General features: G+C 38.8%; 2 protein-coding genes across 2 annotated transcripts; one reads left to right on the top strand and one right to left on the bottom strand.

Annotated features, from left to right (window-relative positions):
- Positions 1-131: 131 nt before the first annotated feature.
- On the bottom strand, positions 132-20,312 carry LOC106815589 (vacuolar protein sorting-associated protein 11 homolog). The gene is made up of 28 exons (XM_014820067.1): positions 20,154-20,312; positions 18,072-18,146; positions 17,633-17,806; positions 17,299-17,349; positions 16,058-16,224; positions 15,199-15,346; positions 14,656-14,745; positions 13,790-13,923; positions 13,400-13,461; positions 13,071-13,150; positions 12,845-12,924; positions 12,449-12,523; positions 11,963-12,041; positions 11,455-11,601; positions 9,545-9,592; positions 9,237-9,383; positions 8,845-8,950; positions 8,212-8,241; positions 7,903-8,006; positions 7,451-7,585; positions 6,710-6,798; positions 6,417-6,491; positions 6,105-6,282; positions 5,273-5,394; positions 4,925-5,020; positions 2,593-2,652; positions 1,912-1,978; positions 132-941 (listed from the first exon to the last, which is right to left on the bottom strand). Exons 1-28 carry the CDS (start codon positions 20,166-20,168, stop codon positions 792-794), a joined length of 2,784 nt encoding a protein of 927 aa, XP_014675553.1. The 5' UTR covers positions 20,169-20,312; the 3' UTR covers positions 132-791.
- LOC106815592 lies at positions 3,148-4,921 on the top strand. Its single transcript, XM_014820071.1, has 3 exons — positions 3,148-3,395; positions 3,791-3,985; positions 4,476-4,921. The coding sequence occupies exons 1-3, from the start codon at positions 3,278-3,280 to the stop codon at positions 4,673-4,675; spliced, it is 513 nt and encodes a 170-aa protein (XP_014675557.1). The 5' UTR covers positions 3,148-3,277; the 3' UTR covers positions 4,676-4,921.
- Positions 20,313-20,466: the final 154 nt, after the last annotated feature.

Below are 20,466 nucleotides of genomic sequence, written 5' to 3'. Positions count from 1 at the left end.
ACATTCACTTTTCTCATTTATATTTTCTTTCTTCTCAAAATCTGCATTGGATCCCTAAACCCAATTTGCATTGGTGATTCTACATTTTGTACTCGGTGTTTTTTAATTTAACATAAAAAATTGTTACAGCATTTTATCACAGCACATCTTTGATCTTTAATACAGGAGATAGAACAACGTGACAGCAAAGTAGTACGGACATAAAGCAACCTACGGAAGCTTTGACCTTCCACAACAACCCAAGAGCATTCCACCATCTACATTCTACAGCAAGGCTGGACAACCCTGTTGACAATCGCCACAAGTGCTAAATTGGACATGAAATATTTTGCATAATTTTTGCATCGCACGTCTGTGGCTGCATTGAAGAAAAAGTTGCCCACGCTCTGCCCCTGGTGGCATTCGTTTGTGTATGTTAATATAACTGAACAATCTCTCTCCATCGTCCAGAATTATATATGTAGGCATATCTGAAATGTCCTTTTCTAATTATCAGTATATAATAGTTTAATGATAAGCACAACAAACAGTAGAAGTGCAGTAACAACATGAGAACAATCAATTTCTCATGTTACAATCATATACATCCACACATATTTATACAGTATTATGTACAGTATTTGAAAATGAGTTCATCCGGTCTTGCGTACTGCTCTTATTTATTATCGAAATAAATTTTTTACACACAAGAGTTTATTAACACGTACGTAATTCTTTACGATTTCGACGACAATGGCAACTGGATCGATTTCGCAATTTCTGCGCATGATTACACGTCTGCCCTTTCGCTCCTACTTCCTGTCCAACGTGTCCCTCGCGCGTGACAAGCCGGACGGGGGCTTTGTCTGGCACTGGGGGTCTGGGACCAGTGTGGCGTTGTTAAACACACCCCGCCTGAAGTAGTCGGCTACGACGGCGAAGCCATCTTGAGCGTTCTGCAGCTGAAGCATAGACATTGTACATGGCAGACCGACAGACCGACGGACAGTTGACTGTAAACGGTAAAACAAGTTAAATTGACTACATCACGAATTTTCTATGGTGTATATTTGCACACAAAAATTCCCTACATGAAAAGTAAGTACTAACGCCATTAAATGTATCCTTAAATCGCTGATATTGTTTTTCAACTAGTTAAAAATCCAAAAAATCTGGGCGATTTGATAATGTTGATCACAACATTAAATGCTTGCTATGTGCTATGTATGTCACGAGTGTTTGTTCACATCGAAAGGAATAACAAAATAGGAAGTATAATGCAGCAATTTAACCATAAAAAGTGAACAGAATCACTTACATTTTGTGAAAAATTGGACAATTTTTGTTACTTTTACTAGTTACGGTGACATAATCACTTTAATATTATTCTTTGAGTTCTCAACTGGAAACCCTGGGGTTCTCCCCGGGCCTTTAACGCATGTTTAACATTTAACCTCATTTGTGACGTCCCATAATTCACCCGAAACGCCTGAATTGCCTTGCCCAACTGACATGACTTAACTTCCAGCTGTGTTTACATCTGACAGTGCCAACACAGTCATTTCATGTGTGTTTTCACAGCTTTATGTATACATCTCCGAACTGATCGAGGTTACCTGTGTATTGGGGCCCGCTTAAGACACGTGTAATTGACCCCAATAGGCACAACTCCCTCCTATACCCTACCCATCTATCATTAAACGACATGGCTTCTGAAATTCCTGGAAAGAACACTGAAACCTGAAGTTTATCAGGTCAATACAGAGAAAGCAATATTTTGTCCAGTTGATACTTATTTTTTGTATGGAAGGCACGGGGTTGATTCTACCAATGCACACAAAGCAACGCAGTGCAAGAAATTTCAACGATGACAGAGAAGTTGTGCACAAGCCTTTTAAGCGAGTCAGCATGTTTGTGGGCCAGGATCTATACCTGTGAATGGAATTGGTCGTGAAGGTTTCGGCTTTGTTCTTGCTCCTTAATCCTGTCTAGGACTCTCCTGCCAATCAGTGCATAAATAAAAGGTGACACATTGGCACGATATAAAGGTATAGCAAGAAACATTAATATCCCCAAATATTGTATTAAAATTATTTTCCCTCGTATGAAGAGGAATTAATGAAGTAATACACATAACTCGCTATCAGTTTGTGTTTTTATAGTTGTGAGCTAATTCAAGCAGCACACTTCAAATTTGAAAATATCACACGTATAACACAATTCATCAACATAGCACTTTGTATTACAGCAGCTCTTTTTCATCCAAGAGTTGGGATTCACCAAGATCCAAAACTACATTAGGGTGATTACTGATCAGTATCATTCTGTAGGTAATGCTATGTGTGCGAAACAAACTGCAGTCGTCACTGCGTATGAAGAGGGATACCATAGCAAATCGTCCAATTTCCAGAAATAGTATAACTAAGTTCAGCCATGTGGGACAACCACCAATCGGATCCAAAGACAAGTGACTTATTAATTCTTAAATCTTAGTTTAAATTTAGACAATTATAAATGATACAACTACAAGTGACAAATCGATTGGTCAACCTCCAGACACTCTAGCCCACAATTGCATAGTGAACAGAATATGGTCTATACTAAAGTTCTTACTTGTTTTGAGGCAGGCAAGCTGGACACTCCTGCTCGTTGTCAGCGTAGCTCTCAAAGCAGCTGAAAGCAGCAATATTCATTTTAGTTTCAACCATAGTTATCTATGTAAAAATGTAACCGAGTAATGGGTAGGCCTATGTTAGCAATTTTAACAAACATTTGTCTTTTTAAGAAATAAGAGGAATTCTTATGTGTTAGCAATGCGCCGCTCTTCTACCACCTTTTCTGCGCAAAGTGTAAAGTTCCAGGCCATAAAACCAAACGTGCAATGTAAAAATATGATACTAGTTGGTCAATTTGTCCAGGGATTCACATTTTTTCTGACACATCAAGAGTCGCCGTTGGTTACGTGTTCATTGTAGACATAGCTGTGTACCGTAGAGATTGGACGCTCGCCCGAAACTGGAGAGCGTCCAAACTCCAACTACGGTACAGCTGTACTAGTAGGGAGCACCAACCAGCTTGGTGATGTTGCTGCGCGACACTTGTTATCAGTATTTACAGCTCGTTTTGGCCCCTATGTACGCAATATTTCCGTTTAAATCTGGAGATTACTCAACGCAAATAGGACGTACCCATGGTCACAATCAATCTGGGGAGAAACTCGACGTGACATTCAAAAGGCTGACATAACCAAGTTTATACTTGCAGTGTTAATCATTTGCTCATTAACGAACATTCAGTGATGATGATATGCAAGAGTGTAGTGATCAGTAGCATAATAATTGCACTGCAACTTACGGCGTGTGTGGCTTTAACTTCCTCTAATCGTTATAATCGTAATAATCAACCAATAACCTGTGGTACGTATACGGTATTTGTCAATTATTTGTAAACCACCTCGAAACAATTCCAAAGGTTATATTTTACCATTGACTTGGTATACACCTTCATTACGATTGCTATAGAACATTAATAACTAAAGTCATCATCCAGAGGGATATCAATTTGGGCATAAGTGCTGCATTATTTTTCCAATGATATTTGTAAACATGCACCGCAGATGGCGAATACGGCCAACGCCAGCAACTGACAAGTTTACATAACATATATTAATTCACATCACAAATTCACCATTAACACATTTCTATCTTTCGTGCTAAACGTGCTTAAGAAGCGTGTCTTTTAAAGTGGTTACACGTTAATTAATTGCGACTTCATTTGCATCCGCCGTGGTTACAAACAACAAACATCCAAGTCAAGGACAAGAAACTAGACGGGCAGCTACTGCAGAGTCCCGACAACGACACCGTCTACCTGATTCTCGATGGATGCAGGAATCCCATACCTAATAACGAAACCTTCAACAACCTGTTCAGGAGCCGCGACTGCATCGAAACTACACGCCTCTTCAGGACAGTCTGTCACTGCACAAATGTTGAAATAACTTCAGGTAATACTGGCAAACTACCTACAGTTGACCCATATTGTTGCTAGGTCATGGAAATTAGCGACCGTTTATACATGTTTCCCGTGCGCACGCAAGTGAATCGTTGACTTTGTGGCACTTCGATGCTGAACAACCTTTTTAGAATGCCCCTATTACAATGTCAATTGAGTAGAGTTACTTGTCACTCACTCCAGATGGATATATCAAGTATTTAAGCAATTAAACAAAAAATTTAACATTCACAAGACTTACTGTTATACATTCATGGGATATTTCTAAGGTAATCTCAAATTCAAATAATTGTGTGCGTGCGTGCGTGTCGGATACTGCTATATATATATATATATGCAGTTTTGGCTTTATAGTGACTGTTGTGTGCAGTTGCATGATTTTTATCGACAGTTTCGACAAATCACGGCGACAGTTTATTGCAACGTATCGGACACACTGCAGGTGTGAATGAACAGAACAACTATCACGTGTGTTGTTGCAGGGGCAATACTGGCAAGGGAAACCGACGGAATGGACCTGTACCTGGTCACTAAAGGTGTCAAAAGGCTCCTCAGCGATACAAACACATTCACGGCCTTCTGCCTCGACTCGAACAAAGTAATTACTATGGATAAAAAGCTCAATATCGTTCTGCACTACGTGAAGGAGGGATTGCCTATACTCGTTGGTGCTCATCAATAGAAACGCAAAGCATTGCACAACATTATCTCACGGCATTGTTTTCGTGTTGTTTCATTTAAAAAAAACGTTTCTTTTGCATTTCAGCTCATACAGCTACTTTTCCATGTAATATTCGAAGAGTTGTACGGGTAGCGATTTCACATTTTCGAAGTTCCGCCTTAGACTGTGTATATTAGTATATTAGTGCTCATGAGATAAGAATAGTCACGCATCTGATTTATAGGAAACAGTTGATAAGCAAACACTTACTGCTGGTGGTACGAGTGCTGACAGAGAAAGTGCACTGAGGGTAGCTCCAACGGGTGGTTGCAGGCACTGCACTTTGATACTTGGAAGATCTGAGCACTGTCGCCGCAACAAACAAATACACAATCATGGGCTTTCCAGTGATAAGTGGTAACCGAGAAATCAGCACAAAAGTGCTGCAGAAAATTCTTCGACTTAAAGTCACTGGACAATTAGTTTCCAAGTTGCACGGTTATCGTATACTCCATGAAAGACTTGTACTTAAATCTATAGCAAATAAACTTCACGATTATAACTATTAAACTCATTTAACTGCTAAATGAATGTTTGCACTGTTCTATATAGAGTCACCTTGTTTTCAACTCCTCTATCTGTCCCCTCATCTTCACTGTCTCCTCCTTGAACTGCTTAATTAATCTCTCGTTCTCAGCTATTTCATCATTTTCCAATTTTAGTCGCTTCATGATGTAATCCTGAAGAGAACGAATTTAGACTTTAGTATAACGATTAAGGTCAAAAACTGCTGAAGCATTTCACTTGGGTGAGATACAGGCCTAGCAATACAGTGGCCACCCGAGATACGAACGGCTCGACATACGAATTTTCAAGATACAAACGACCTCGCGTTGAACGTAATGTATTTGACAAACGAATAAAATTCTAAAAAATGTCTTACGAGTCAGACAATCAGGGCATAGGCCTAGCGCGCGCTCTTTTGGTGCGTCAGTATAAGTACGTGACTCATTGAATGTGGTTGTGCTCTCATGATTGCACTTGCTCTACGTAAATTGCTGTACGTCCTATATAGGGTTCGAGATACGAACAAATCTGTGGAACGAATAAAATTCGTATCTCGGGGGTACACTGTACTGCCAAAGTTCCACTGGTATTCTTTTCTTGGCAGGATTAACTGAAGCGAGTTGGGAGAAGTGCCATGTTAGCTCGAGCACACATGGTGTAAAATACAGAAAGTGGTTTTACCACCTTAGGCTCAGATCCCTAAACCACCAAGTTACCCCATCCTCCTGTCTCTAGTCTTCTCTGTTTATCTATTGTCACTAAGAACTGTGAGCGCACTGATCTACATCAAGTTAAGTTTCCCTTTAACTACTTACTGGCAACATTAATACTTACTTGCTCTATTACTATTTAATACGTGTCATGAAAATGTGGTTATGGTTACCTTTATGACTGCTAGCGTAGCAGTTGAATTCTGGCCCAGTGTTTCGACCACCATTAGTGGTGGTAACAAATTCTTCTTATCAATCTGAGTCAACACTTCAGTAAGATAGGTCTTGTAGCAATCCTCTGTCTTAGCAAAATACCAGAGTGCCTGCACCCACAGGTTTGGTTCCTCAGTCCTAAATGAGGGAAACCAGTGTGTTATAATTTACCATGCATAGTACCAGTAGTTAATAATCAGATGATTCCAATTAGTGAATGTAGTAAAAAATTGGGGAAAAAAGTGGAGTAAAACCTTGTATTTTATACGCACCCAAACTTTTTGCATGTATCTACAATGTTCGTGTATTCCTTGTGTTCCATGTGGTGACTGAGAATTTGCTGGTACCTAAAGATAATAAAATTACATCATCTTCATCTTCATATTTTGGCAGTTAATGCTCCTTGACTTGTTAAAATCAACCATTATGATACGCTATAACCTTCTATTTGATTTAACTTCTACCCCACAACTTACTTTTAAGTCTACTTCATGATATTGCTTATAAAAATATTTCTTTAGTATACACCTGCAACTTCATATTATACAATAGCATACCGCCTTACAGTTTAGACTTTTCATACAGGTAGAGAACTCCAAGTCTGAAATTGTGCATCTGACACAGTACGAGTGCTTGGTCTATGTCATAACCAGCCTGCAAACATGACAATGAATATAAATAACTGATGCAAATGATGTCCAACTTGAAGATGATATCTGCTAAATAAATTGAAATGATATTAAAATGCAATTATTATAATAAGTAGACATCATAGCCTTATACGTTATGAGTGCACTGAAGACAACGTGATAAAAATTAAGTACTCCATGGAAACATCATGCACAAAAAGAGATATGAGTGAAATCCCTACAGATTTCTGTCATTACTTTTAAACGAGATCTCAAAATCTGCACGGTTGTACATCATTAAATAGCATTACTGCAGTTATAGTGCTTAAAGCTAACGACTCGACAATTTCTTGACAGTCGTTTCCGGTGCGATTAAAAGGACACAATCTGGAATTTAGGTATTCTCATGCATTCTCACTTAGGCCCAATACCCCACTAATGATTGACATGGCTTGCATGCACTGTTACAGGGTGCTCACAACTTATTGTTATATTTAGTAATGCATTGCCGGGCGCACACAGTTTTTGCAGGTATGGTCTGCTGGAATAGTCATGTAATTGCAGCACCTGTAAAGGCCAGGCTAAAAGTGCCTGAAAGCATCTAAATGCCTGACCTGACCTAACCTCACCTGACCTGACCTGACCTAAACGCAGCCTAAAGTCCCTGTAAAACATACCGCTGGGTTCTGAAGCATTCCAAGGATTTTCTCTTCCTTTACTTTGCGCTGCGACGCGGAGGCCTCATGCACGACATCATGCAGATAGAGTTCAATTAGGGTGTTGTACACCAAGCTAGAACTACCAGGCTGCACCTGAGACAGAATAATAGCAAGAAGATTCCTCAAATAAGAAGTTTGCATCGACGTGTAAAATAATGCGGGGAAAACAGCGACTCCATCTTCTGCCTGTGTGTAACTCAGTTATGGAAATATTTACTTTAAGTTATTTTTCAACAATTTTTTTAAAAATTATCAAAAATATAGAACAAATTTATCTTTTGAGAATGTACTTTCCCTCTATTTCTAGATTAATTAATAAATGTTTGTGTTACGCTTATATTCTTTGCTAGGTGAATTGACAGACATTTGAAGTAAATGTTTGCACTGTGAGTACGTGACTTTCAAGATACCTTTATCATGTGTTCGAGAAACTCTCTAAGCTTTGCAGAATTGTTGACAAAAATGTGAATGAACTCGTCTGGCTTGGCTTGCAGAACACTGCGTGGTGCAGATCCTAATAAAAAGATGTAAAACATAACAACAACAAAACAACAACAACAACAACAACAATAATACTAATAACAAGAGAAACATGGCTGGTTTGTATCGCCAAAGATTGCTGACGAATATTAAAAGGTGCGATGTTCTTTTGCAAACGAACCAAAAAAAAGTGCTAGATAGTTTAGAAATGTGTGAAATTTTAGCTTCTAGTCACTTACCATCCAACGTGTTATCATCAACCAGGGGCACTGCAAACAAAAGTGATTACAATTTGAGCATCTTGTAATATTACGCTTGTTCTCGTCACTTGTCCAGCATTAGACAAAGAAGTAGTTTATGATTCACGATGATTGTAAACACACTGAATGCGAGCATGGCAAGCGAGAAAAGGAGTTATGATAACTTCAATCGCTGTTGATACTAACAGAAGTACATAGGGTTTTCTCCAGGAATTTCAGAAGGCATGTCAGGCAATTCAACCATGGTTGCTAATTGGAGTTAATTAAGCGTGTCGTAAGCGGCCCCAATACGCAGGTAAACTCGATCAATTCGGCGACGTATTCATTAAGCTGTGAAAACACAGCATGACTGTGTTGGGATTGTCAAAAGTAAACACCGCTGTAAATTAAGGCATATCGATTAGGCAATTAAAGCATATCAGAGGATTTATCGGATGTTCCAAATTAGCTTCAGTTTTCGAACCCGAAATGCGTTATACTTAAAGACATGGGGACAACAATTTTACATTACCAATGTTATTCTGTTTCTGATACCAATACCCATTGATGCAACAAAACTTGATGTTTTGACTCTCCACCGACCACCATCGCTTCTCTGGCAACAATACTTACTGTTGACTGGCCGGTAGTCCGTACAAAGCGTCTTTAACAGTTCAGTTGTCTGGTCTGGCGCTTCATTCACCAACATCTTCCCGTGAGCCTTCATAATCGCCTCCGCCTGTAAAACAAAGGAGTGTAATTAACAACGCATCTTGTGTGCAGATGTTAGGATAGCATACATCAAGTAGCAGATAGAAATGTAGCAATGGCAGCTCATCACACCTCCCTACTTCAGACGTTTTTCCTTAAAGAGAGTCAGTACAGTAATAATAACTATAGTATACTATAACGTTAGAAATGAGAGCAGATTATAGACTATGATACAATTTCCAGCTAGCATTGTATTTTGTTAACAAAATTTCAAATCTAACACACTGCGCCTTACGGTGAATGCCATATTTTACCTCATAGAAATCCAGATTTGCGATGTACTTCAGCGCTTTAGCATAATCTCTAATGTCCTCTAGCTGAACCTTAAGGTACCAGTCATGTTGATCAAACTTCTCTGCCAGGTACAGGGCATGATCATGGTAGCCAGCTTGTCTGCATACCTAAACAGAAATACATAAGAAATACATAAGCACAGCTCTCAGATGCAAGCAAAGTACGTACTACTTTCATGCCATATAGCTTGAACTTTAAATTGATTGCAGTTGTGTCAGGTGGTGATTACATTACTAAACGTTTTACTTACAACTTTTTAAATACTCACCTTTATTGCTGTGATAACATCAAAGTCTACTTCTTCTTTGCTTTTTGTCTGCGACAAAAAAACACGGTGAAAATAACGACAGCTAATACATCTAAATCGTTGCCTACATAGCAGATTATTTTCCATACAGCAAACATAATATAAATGAATATAGAATATGATCTTAACATTTTAAATCGAAAACACGTAAAACATAGACTGTCCCTGTTGCCACTTCTAACCTAGAGTCCCTGCAAATCGAATCCTTGTATACCTAGAATAAGTAAAATCTGTATATAGAGCTCTGAAGTGATGACGTTACGGCAGCATGACAACGAACCCACTGGTTCTAAACAACCATTGGCTTTGTAACATTAACTGCATGAAAATGGTGTTGTGTTTTGTACCCGATTGTAACCATCATTCTGAGAGTCATTATAGATTTTATAGATTTCCAAAGGATTGAAGTGAAAAGCAACAATGGGCATGGTAATATAACAAGAGCCGCAGAGCATCTGGGCTCATCTGAGGTCTGTTGCTACGGTTATAAACGTAACATTTAAGTCGTGCGTAGTGACACCTTTGTTGGGCGCACATATGCAGATATGCAGTTGCGTACACATCATTTCAGCAAGCTTCTGCATTCTGCATACCTCCCAAATCCCATTGGTTGATACAAATCGCGTGCCTGAAACTCCTGTTTTATGGTGCATTGTGACCCTAACACTAACCCTATTAAAATAATAATAATTAATTGTAAAATTTTGTTGTTGTTATTAAATTGTTAGAAATAAATCATGTAAATATTTGCGTTAATTAGAAAAAAATGGTTAAATGGATAAAAAAAATACAGAAAACAGGTAAATAATAAAAAATCAGATGGGATTCGATCCAACGACCTTTCAGCCGTGACACCCGTGCTGTACGCGTTCGGCTATCTGGGCTTATTGGCCTATTGGGTTATTGGCTTTCTAGATTATGGATGTGCATGAATATGCACACTGTGAAGTCATTGAGGCAGTTCAGGAATCCATGTTTTACCTCCTCTGAGGTCAAAATTTATCAGACACTTACTCTTCGTACGCGTCAGTGGAAAGCACATTTCATGGTCCTTTCAATAAAGTGATAAAATGTTAGGTCAGCGCTGAAACAAAAAGTTTTCACTCTGTCCATTAGGCCATGTCTCAGAAAATGTTGATATCTGACCTTTTCCCCACGTGCCTTTGACTGTGACCTCCAATTTCGCACTGGCGATGGCGTTCCTGCCATCCACTTATACCGATATTTAAGAGCATAGGTCGAGCCATCAGATTTGTTCCGCAATTCGCGTATTTCCTCCTATACCTTAAGTTAAATGGGAAATATTCCACCTCCGTTTACACATCTTGACCTTTGACCTTTGACCCCCAAATTTGTCATCTTGAGTCCTTTCACGATCACCCCCACCCCACACCCCACCCCCACCCCCCACCTTATAGGCCGAAACACTGTTGCTTGCTGCCCAAATTTAATACCCTGTCAGGCATGCTTGTACTGGTTATAGTATATTAGTTAGTAGTTAGTTACATATATGTATATGTATATGTATATGTATATATATAGTAGTTATAATATAATAGTTAGTTATAATATAGTAGTTAGTAGTTAGTATAGTATACTTATATAGTGATTAGTTGTACTTAGTTATGCCAGGCATGTTGTACAGGTTAGGGTGTGACAGACGCACGCACGAGCATGTACAACTCTGCGCACCGCCACGTACAACTCTGCGCACCGCCACGTACAACTCTGCGCACCGCCACGTACAACTCTGCGCACCGCCACGTACAACTCTGCGCACCGCCATGTACAACTCTGCGCACGAGCACATACAACCCTGTGCACCGCCACGTACAACTCTGCGCACCGCCACGTGCTCTCACGCAGCTCACCATGATGAACTTGTCGAGCTTGTGCTTGTCTTTGAGCTTCGTGTAGCAGTTCAGCAGCAGCGTGGTGTGATCCTCGGTGGCCAGACCCTGAGTGTGCAGCGCCTGCAGGTATCGCGTAAGGTTGTGTATCCGCTGAGCATCCAAGAACTGCGCGGAACAAATAAATATGAAGTGAGACGCGCATACTCCTCCATCATCGTCTCTCGTCACAGCACAATATGTTTCGTAAAATTGTAAGCCATTATTGGAAGTATGCCATAGGTTAGGATGGTTTGGGACCTCGCAAATGTGTTTTCGCATATGTGCTAAACTAATCCGGGGGTGGGGCTAAACTAGGATTGGGCCGTAGGTTCTTGTTACAATGAAATTGTTTTTTTTCCCCAATATATCACGTAGTGCCATTTAACCTGTATATGTCAACTGATAATTCGCCATGTCATAAATTACATTTTTTAAACTGTTAAAAGCATAAACAATGAACTAAATCTAATCACACAAGTGTATTTACTTTTCGTATCACATATGAAGGCTCAAGAACTCCAATGGTTTTAATGTATTGCACGATCGCTTCCTCGTGATCCCCTTTACTGCAAAATTTAAAAAAGGACTATGACCAGTGAATATATCCTAGGTAGCAGTTAATATTGCCATGTTAATAAACTTTAAAAATACGTTAAAAATATGTATAAAACAAATAATAATAACGTTACAAAATGAAATATATAATATAACAAAATGTAAAGCATACTTAAAGAATAAAAACTTCTATCTTGCTTAAAAATTACATTTATTATGCATTACTCCCATAATTACTACGAACAGTTGACTATTACTCTGGGCCCATTGGCCCACTGTCTTAACATTAGTTTTAACTTAAAATTTGTCTCGTAGACCGGACCTCTATACACTGCATATAAACTTGTAACTTTGCCATGTTTCTGACAATGGCTCTCTGCTTTTCAACGACACAACATGCAGACGGAAATTTTCTAACCTGTACAGGTGATCTCCATACTGCCTGAAGATGTCAACTAGTCCTTGCTCATCATACTGCTGGCTCTTTGCTAAGCTAAAGAAGTGTAACCATTACACACGTCTGTACATATATTTATCTATACATAAATACATTTATTTATATACATCCGATTTAATATACCTCTACATAAATACTGATTACATCATGTCATATAATAATTGTGCTCGATCAGTATAATAATCAGTACAGCAAGTTTAGAATAAAATTATTCCACTACGATTTCAATAATTATATTGCAGTAAGAATTTAAATAGCATGTGTAGGTTACTTATAAATTACACTCTTTCTGCAGCACACACTGTTAATAATTAGTAGAGGCAATAACAGCAGAAGAATAAGCAGGTGTACAAATACCTGATTGCTAGGACATAAAGGTTCTTCTTGAACAGCATGTCTAGCTTTGTCTGCGTATCTTTCTCTTGTAGATGATATAGCTGCAATTGATACAAGCAGTTATTGCGACACACTCAGGATGCAGGTGTATAGGCAAGCAGGGCATACGAAGGAACCTGTTCGCACATGTTTAAGTTTGCCTAATCATATCCATGATGGTGCTGAAGGTGCTGCTATCTACATGTACCTTCTGCTCGCCGGCTAGCACGTAGAGAGAGCCCCATTCACACACGACGTCAGTGACGGCCGGTAAAGGTGCCGAGTATGCTAAACACAGAAGCACTAGTCATGATCACGTAATAATCCTATTTTTTGAAGTTCCACTTCATACACAATACCAGTATCATATAGATTTAATGATATAATGACTGCTGTTGATATCTCTGATAAAATTATGCAACATATTATTATCCTAACAGTATTGCAAACAGTTTTTAATTACTCTGGGTACCAATTAAATGATGTTCCAGAATGGGTCAAAGATAGAAGAGCAGAATAGTGGGGGCTCAAACTCACCAATAAATTTATTCTTGATGTCATAAATTGTGAGTATGTTCATCTCTCGTGGCTGGCCATCCCTAAAATGTTTTTTTTTAAACACAAAAAACATGTTGGTCTCACTGTAATGTTTACATTTCAATTCATGCCATTTCATTAAGCAAACATTCGTAACAAAAAGCTAACTTTTACTCGCAACTACTACCTATCCAACTCCTTTAGCATGCAGTGAAGTCCTAAGTGAATTAACCACCCGAGTAATGTCGAAAAGGTGCTTCTCACATGCTTACCTTAGACACTACTTCCATCAATATTTGCAGTACTTACAATATTTACTTACTTATTTACTTAATTATTTACTTAATTAATTAATTACTTACAGTACTTACAATATTTGCAGCCACTTACACTGGAGCCTTAGGAACGGCTTTTGCCTCCTTGGAGACAACGACCAAGTATGACCTGTACCAGCACATCTGTAGCTTCTCACCCTCAAATGCCAAGCAAGCGCCACGCCCCTCCGGCTGGTAGAAATACACGGCCTGTGGAAACCCGACGTGCACCTTCATTATCTTGCACTTATAATAAATGCCCATATAATTACACCAATATAATTATGCTGTTGCTGCTGCTGCTTCTCCTCCTCCTGCTGCTGCTGCTGCTGCTGCTGCTCCTCCTCCTGCTGCTGCTGCTACTGCTGCTGCTGCTCCTCCTCCTGCTGCTGCTGTTGGCAGTGTTGCTCCTCCTCCTCCTGCTGCTGCTGCTGCTGCTACTACAACTTATGCTGCTGCTGCTGCTTCTAGTGATGCTGCTGCTGATGCTGCTGCTGCTGCTACTACAACCTATGCTGCTGCTGCTACTGCTGCTGCTGCTTCTAGTGATGCTGCTGCTGATGCTGCTGCTGCTGCTGCTACTAGTGATGCTGCTGCTGCTGCTGCTACTAGTGATGCTGCTGCTGCTCCTCCTCCTGCTGCTGCTGCTGCTTCTAGTGATGCTGCTGCTGATGCTGCTGCTGCTGCTGCTGCTACTACTGTTACTACTACCACTACCACTACTACTGTATGTAATGCCCTTCCTGCCATGTGTGAGTCGGATAAAACTGGTGACCGCGATAACACGAGTAACTCAGTAAGTAACACAATGATTTACAACTCCTTCAAAACACGTTTTTAAATTGAGGCTGCCATCATCATCACTTCACAATGCGAACAAAACAATAATAAGCAAACATAGAATTTAACAATCAAGTCGTGTGTATTTATAGCAGAACTTACATCTGGCCTGCCGATGATGAACTGATATTCTTGCGAACCATCGCTGAGTACAGAACACTTGAGGTTGCAGCCATGGTTGTCCAGCAATTGCTGAAATTCAAAAACCACAGTAATGCTATTTTCACAATAATATTTAAAAATCGAAAGTCAGTTTCACCTGGAGGAGACATTCTGTATTTACAGATACATACATAATTCATAAAATATAGAAATAACTAAAGTTCACTGGGAAAATGTGTGTTTTAAATGTTCTACTCTGCAGTTATGATATGACCAGAAACAAACAAAAATTAGAACAGTCAAATGTATATTTCTAGCAATATACTTGCCATACAATCTCAGTTCAAATCCGATTCAAATTCTTCTAAACTACACGCATATATGGACAAATCGGTATATATATATGAACTTAACAAAATACACGCACACACGCACGCACGCACGCACGCACACACGCACGCACGCATGCACGCACACACGCACACACACACACACAATCAACACAATTAAAACAACTTTACTCACAAATAGCAGATCACAAACCTTAGTCTCCTTGTCTTTAACCGAGACATTGAATGACAGCACAGTGTCCATGGTAGCAATGTATAGGATGATGTTTTTGCCCAGCTGTCTAAATGCCATGCCAGTGACTGGATGAGGAGATTGGTGCAGAATCCTGTGCTTACTATGTCTGAAAACATGCATATAATCGCACCGACTCATTTACCTCATCTGAGACAAAGGAGAATGCCACCCTTAATTACCAGATATATCACAAATGGTCCATAGAACAGATATCCTCATTGTAAAAGCTTATGAGTATGTATGGTATAGACAAAATGAGCACAAAGACAATGCCCATATGAGATTTGTAAAAATATTTTCAAAACTGGCATTGTAGATTTTTGTGACCCATCTTGGAGCTTTGTGCTAAATGCATTCTAATGTGTTGCAGTTTTGTGAGGGACCAGTAGGGTGAGGCATATTCAGGAATAGAGTGAACCATGCTTGTTCAGGCTGGGGACCACGTTTTAGTGTCACCAAAAGAAAGAGAACAGTGTAGCATGCTCAGGCAGCGAGTGGCCTTTTTACAAATGTAATCGACGTGGGCATTCCAGCAGAGGTTGCTGCTTACGATAACACTCAAATATATGTACGTTGGAGTAAGCGATAGGTACTTAAGATAAAGTGAGTGACTAAACGTCAAGCTTAATCCCTATATCCCCTATCGCAATTCTGATAATTTCTAGCTATCTATAAACCATACCAGACAGATAGGCCAATAGGCATTATTACTATCAGGAGTACATAAAAACATGTTGTGTTTTTATTCACTCCTGTTACTAATATATTAAAATATTTTACATGTTACTTATTATTGCATTATATGTAGAATACAAACCTTTCCCGTGTCACATCGCCCTTAAAGAGCACGACGCTTCCATCTGCGAAGCCCACTACCATGAAATTTAGATTCTCATGCACGGCGAGACAGGAAACAGGCGTCGGTTTATTTCCTGGGATCGCCCGGACTATCCGGGTGCACATGGGGTTACCGGCCCTGTCCATCTGGAAAATGGGAGCCGGGAGTGCACATGATACATCTTATCTAAGAATCGCCGTGTGCTAATATCATGTACATCAAGAGTAGATAATATAACAAGAGTGAGACACCTGATTCCCGCATTTCTAACCGATATTTCTCATCGAAATTTGCCACCAACAAAGAAGCAAGTGTATACGTTCCTCAGCTTATTATGACCACTAATCACTCACCTTCGTGGTACTGATATTCGTTAACATATATTTGCTAGCGTATTGCTGTAAATCGTAATCTTGCACGAGCTGAATTTGCACGATTTACCGCTGTTGTTGTTAGGTGTTTAGACAACTTTAGAAGCTGTAGTGGCACCAATATTTAGCAATGGACTGCTTCCAAATCATTCGTGCCCCGATAGGGTTGAGAGACAATCTAAATTTCGAATTTTGATCTCGTGAGGAACCGCGAGACGCGCTCAGTTATTGTGATTGCAACACAAGAAATTGACATACTATCTTACATAAGTAATAATACAATAATAACAATATTCTTTGTAGTAGTTTGCAGTAAGTATCACATTACGCACGCGCAGGTAATAAAGTACATTAAACCCCTATCGGGGCACGAATGATTTGGAAGCAGTCCGTTGCTAAATATTGGCGCCACTACAGCTTCTCAAGTTGTCTAAACACCTAACAACAACAGCAGTAAATCGTGCGAATTCAGCTCGTGCAAGATTACGATTTACAGCAATACGCTAGCAAATATATGTAAACGAATATCAGTACCACGAAGGTGAGTGATTAGTGGTCATAATAAGCTGAGGAACGTATACACTTGCTTCTTTATTGGTGGCAAATTTTGATGAGAAAAATCGGTTAAAAATGCGGGAATCGGGTGTCTCACTCTTTGTTATTATCTACTCTTGATGTACACATATATAGAATATATTTATATATTCATCATTTTATTATCATTCACTATTATTCTTATGTCATTCTATATGTATATCTATATGTGTGTATGTTCGTGATATTACTAATTCATACAGCAGTTAAAATTAAGCGATTAAATTGACTGGAAATATGCAAGTTGTTTGATACCTTATCCATGTTCCAAACCTTAACCAGAGGGTTGATTCCAACTTCATCCTCCTATGGAATATACATACATGTGTATAAGAACAACCACACCTTGTACAACCACAGCTATGTCAGAATATATAACCAACACATCTCAATTGACACTTCTAAAGTCCTTTACAGTTATACGTATGTTGCACACATATAGTAAGAAGAAATAAAGCATGAAGGTTCAGTTACAGGATCAGGCCCTACATTCCACTACAGCAATGAAAAGAATTAATTAGCTCTTCTTTTATGAATGTGCATACGAATTGCATAAAATTATATATCACTTATAATAACTCATTCTTACCCCTATCGAAACAAGAATATTATGTTGTTTCAGTTGATAAAGATGTGTAGTTCTAAGTTCAAATGCCTTTAGTGTGTGTACATGGAACTGTCTGTCCACAAAATGGATGCTACCACTGAAGTCACCAATTATAATTTGTCCGCGGCCACTAGAGCAACACGATATATCATAGTCCTGAAAGTGCAAAGAGACAAAAAAGCATTGGTAAAATTTATAATGAATAGTAAATCACTATCACTAGTATTAAATTCAATTAAATCACAACTACAAATATCACCATTACCACCTAATAGTATGTAGTGTGAATAGTTTAATCTCTTAACCACATCCATTGTACGAGGCTGATAACACTTGTCGATGCTACTGTGTACCACACTATATAACTAATGACAGGTATAATGTAGCTTCTATGAATATACACATAATATAAGTTAGATACCTTGAGCTGATCAAACTGCTGTTCAGTATCAGACACCTTGACAAGTTCCTTATCAAAAAAGTTGAATCTTCGCCACTAGGAAAAAAGAAGAACATTTCACCTATTATTATTGTAGAAATTTGTACTTTTTTATTGGCATTTACATACAGGTGCAAAAGAGTAAAAAATTTGTCCAATATATAGTTTGTGTAGTATTGCAGTGTTACTTTTTTTGTAGTGTGTAGATTACGTTTAGTGTGTTAACCAGAAACATTTCAATAATAGAAAAATGTATAAAATGTGCCAACTAGCATGTATTTAGTAATACCATGAGAAATATAATCTTGTTGAAATGTTGCTGAGGCCAGAAACACTCAACAAAAATTGACGGGTTGCACTTAAAATGAGTTAAGTCCTGTTGGGCTTCCATGACCGATGTTGCTTCATGTTGCCTACAGTTGACAGAGTTTCTTCTGAGGGGAAATTAGACAAAGGAGGCAATGGCCAGTTTGGGAAAAAAAGGTGCATGATGGATTCAAAGGCGTGCCATAGGAATGCATGCGGACGCTGCAGGTAGACGCGGGGGGAGAGAGGGAGAGAGGGAACTCCCCCTCTCGCATTCAATTTTAAAAATTTGAATGTCTTAGAACATTTTCACAACGGTGATGTTAAATTTGACAACGGCGGTGCGCCATTGTGCCTCTTTATGTATAACCAACCCTGGTTGATAGGTTCAACCGTAACATCGATGAGATTGAATTAAAGGCCTGACACCTCTTATGTTTAGACAAGTTTTATACAAAAGTTTGGGCTCAATCCTAGATTATCACCCCGGATTAGTGTAGCATATATGCAAACTATATATACATGGGTCCCAATCTAGGATTGAGCAAAGCCAAAGGTTTGTGGTAATGCACATTTATGTATTGTTTGTAATGTACACCCCTCCCTATAACCCAACACAATATTAAGGTTACAACTAGCTCTAGAACTATAGCCCTTCGCTCTGCCACACCACAAACTATGTTGAAACTGGACAACGATACTGCTCCCTCTGCTCCCACGAGGAACGGATTACAGAAAAAAACGAGGGCAGCCAATTACTCATGGGGGTGTGGGTATAGCACTGGCGCTGATTACAAGTTTGCCATGCAACATGTTTATAATTAGAAAAAATACCAGTTAACCCCCCCATGCATGAATAATGGGCTGCCCCCGTGTTTTTGCCTACATTTCGGATGACGGTATGCGAGTATTTGAAAGGGATTATTACCTGTATAGGGGTGGTACAGTGAACCGAATTTACAAGTAGTGCCAAGACTTTGAGGAATAAATGAATAAATGCATGGTGTAAAGTTGTGAAAAGTATTCAAAAAGATAGGTAAGAGGTCCATGTAGATAAAAAGTGTTAAAAAGCAAATGTGCAGAAGCTGTTGTTACTGTTAGTGAACTTAGTGAATAGTGTTATCATAGTCATTATATATTATTATGACATAATTTATGTGTTTGCATAATTATATGGTGTTATACTATATCTATAACTATATAAGTATAAATTCAATAAATATACTAATATAATGACATTATTATTAATGTATCTACAACTATAGACTATATTCTTAGTCTATTGTGTTATTATTATGTTTTATTCTAATTTCTATTTATTAACACGTATTGACGTAGTGTTAAAAAGCCCGATCATTTAGCGTTCCGTGAGCCGTTATTCGTGGGAGCAGTGGGACTGGGAGCAGTTCCATTATCCAGTTTCAACATAGTTTGGGTTCATGGATAGAAGCGCTGACCACAATTCATTTTCGCAATGTGCGACATGTGGCGATGTGCAAATGTGCAAATGTGGACAGCTCTTAATCTTATATCCTTGGGACCATAGTTTGTGCTATAGCCCTGTGGCAGAACGAATGGCTATAGTTCTAGAGATAGGTTACAACGGGAACATCGTCCGGTCGTGAAGGCACCTGCCTACTCAGTGTTTCCCACACTATACGGTGTACCTATCAACGCCCCAATTCACATTCACAGATTCAGATTGCTCGAACTAGTGAAAGTAACGATAACTGGATAAGTAAATGTCATTGTCAGTACCTGAAGGAACGTCATTTTGTAACTTGTAGTAACAATGCTTAACTACGCGACGTATTACCAAGAATCATGGAGTAATTGCGTTACAGTGGTGTTAAAAACAATTAAAATATACTAATAATGTAGGATTAACAACAACATCTTTTTGCCATGTTTAGTTGTATCGCGTCATTTTACGAGAATGGAATTCAGGTCTTTTTTTCAAACACTCACTATAATAAGTAATATTATATAAATACACGGTAATACTGTTAATAATAATGTATTTTAATGTTTTTTATCAGGTTTGCTACGATTTTAATAAAATATAGATTTT

The sequence above is a fragment of the Priapulus caudatus genome, unplaced genomic scaffold, assembly GCF_000485595.1.
Source record: "Priapulus caudatus unplaced genomic scaffold, Priapulus_caudatus-5.0.1 Scaffold1153, whole genome shotgun sequence".
In the NCBI taxonomy this organism is placed as follows: domain Eukaryota; kingdom Metazoa; phylum Priapulida; class Priapulimorpha; order Priapulimorphida; family Priapulidae; genus Priapulus; species Priapulus caudatus.
The sequence above is the reverse complement of the archived record's forward strand: the minus strand, read 5'-3'. Positions and strand labels throughout refer to the sequence as shown.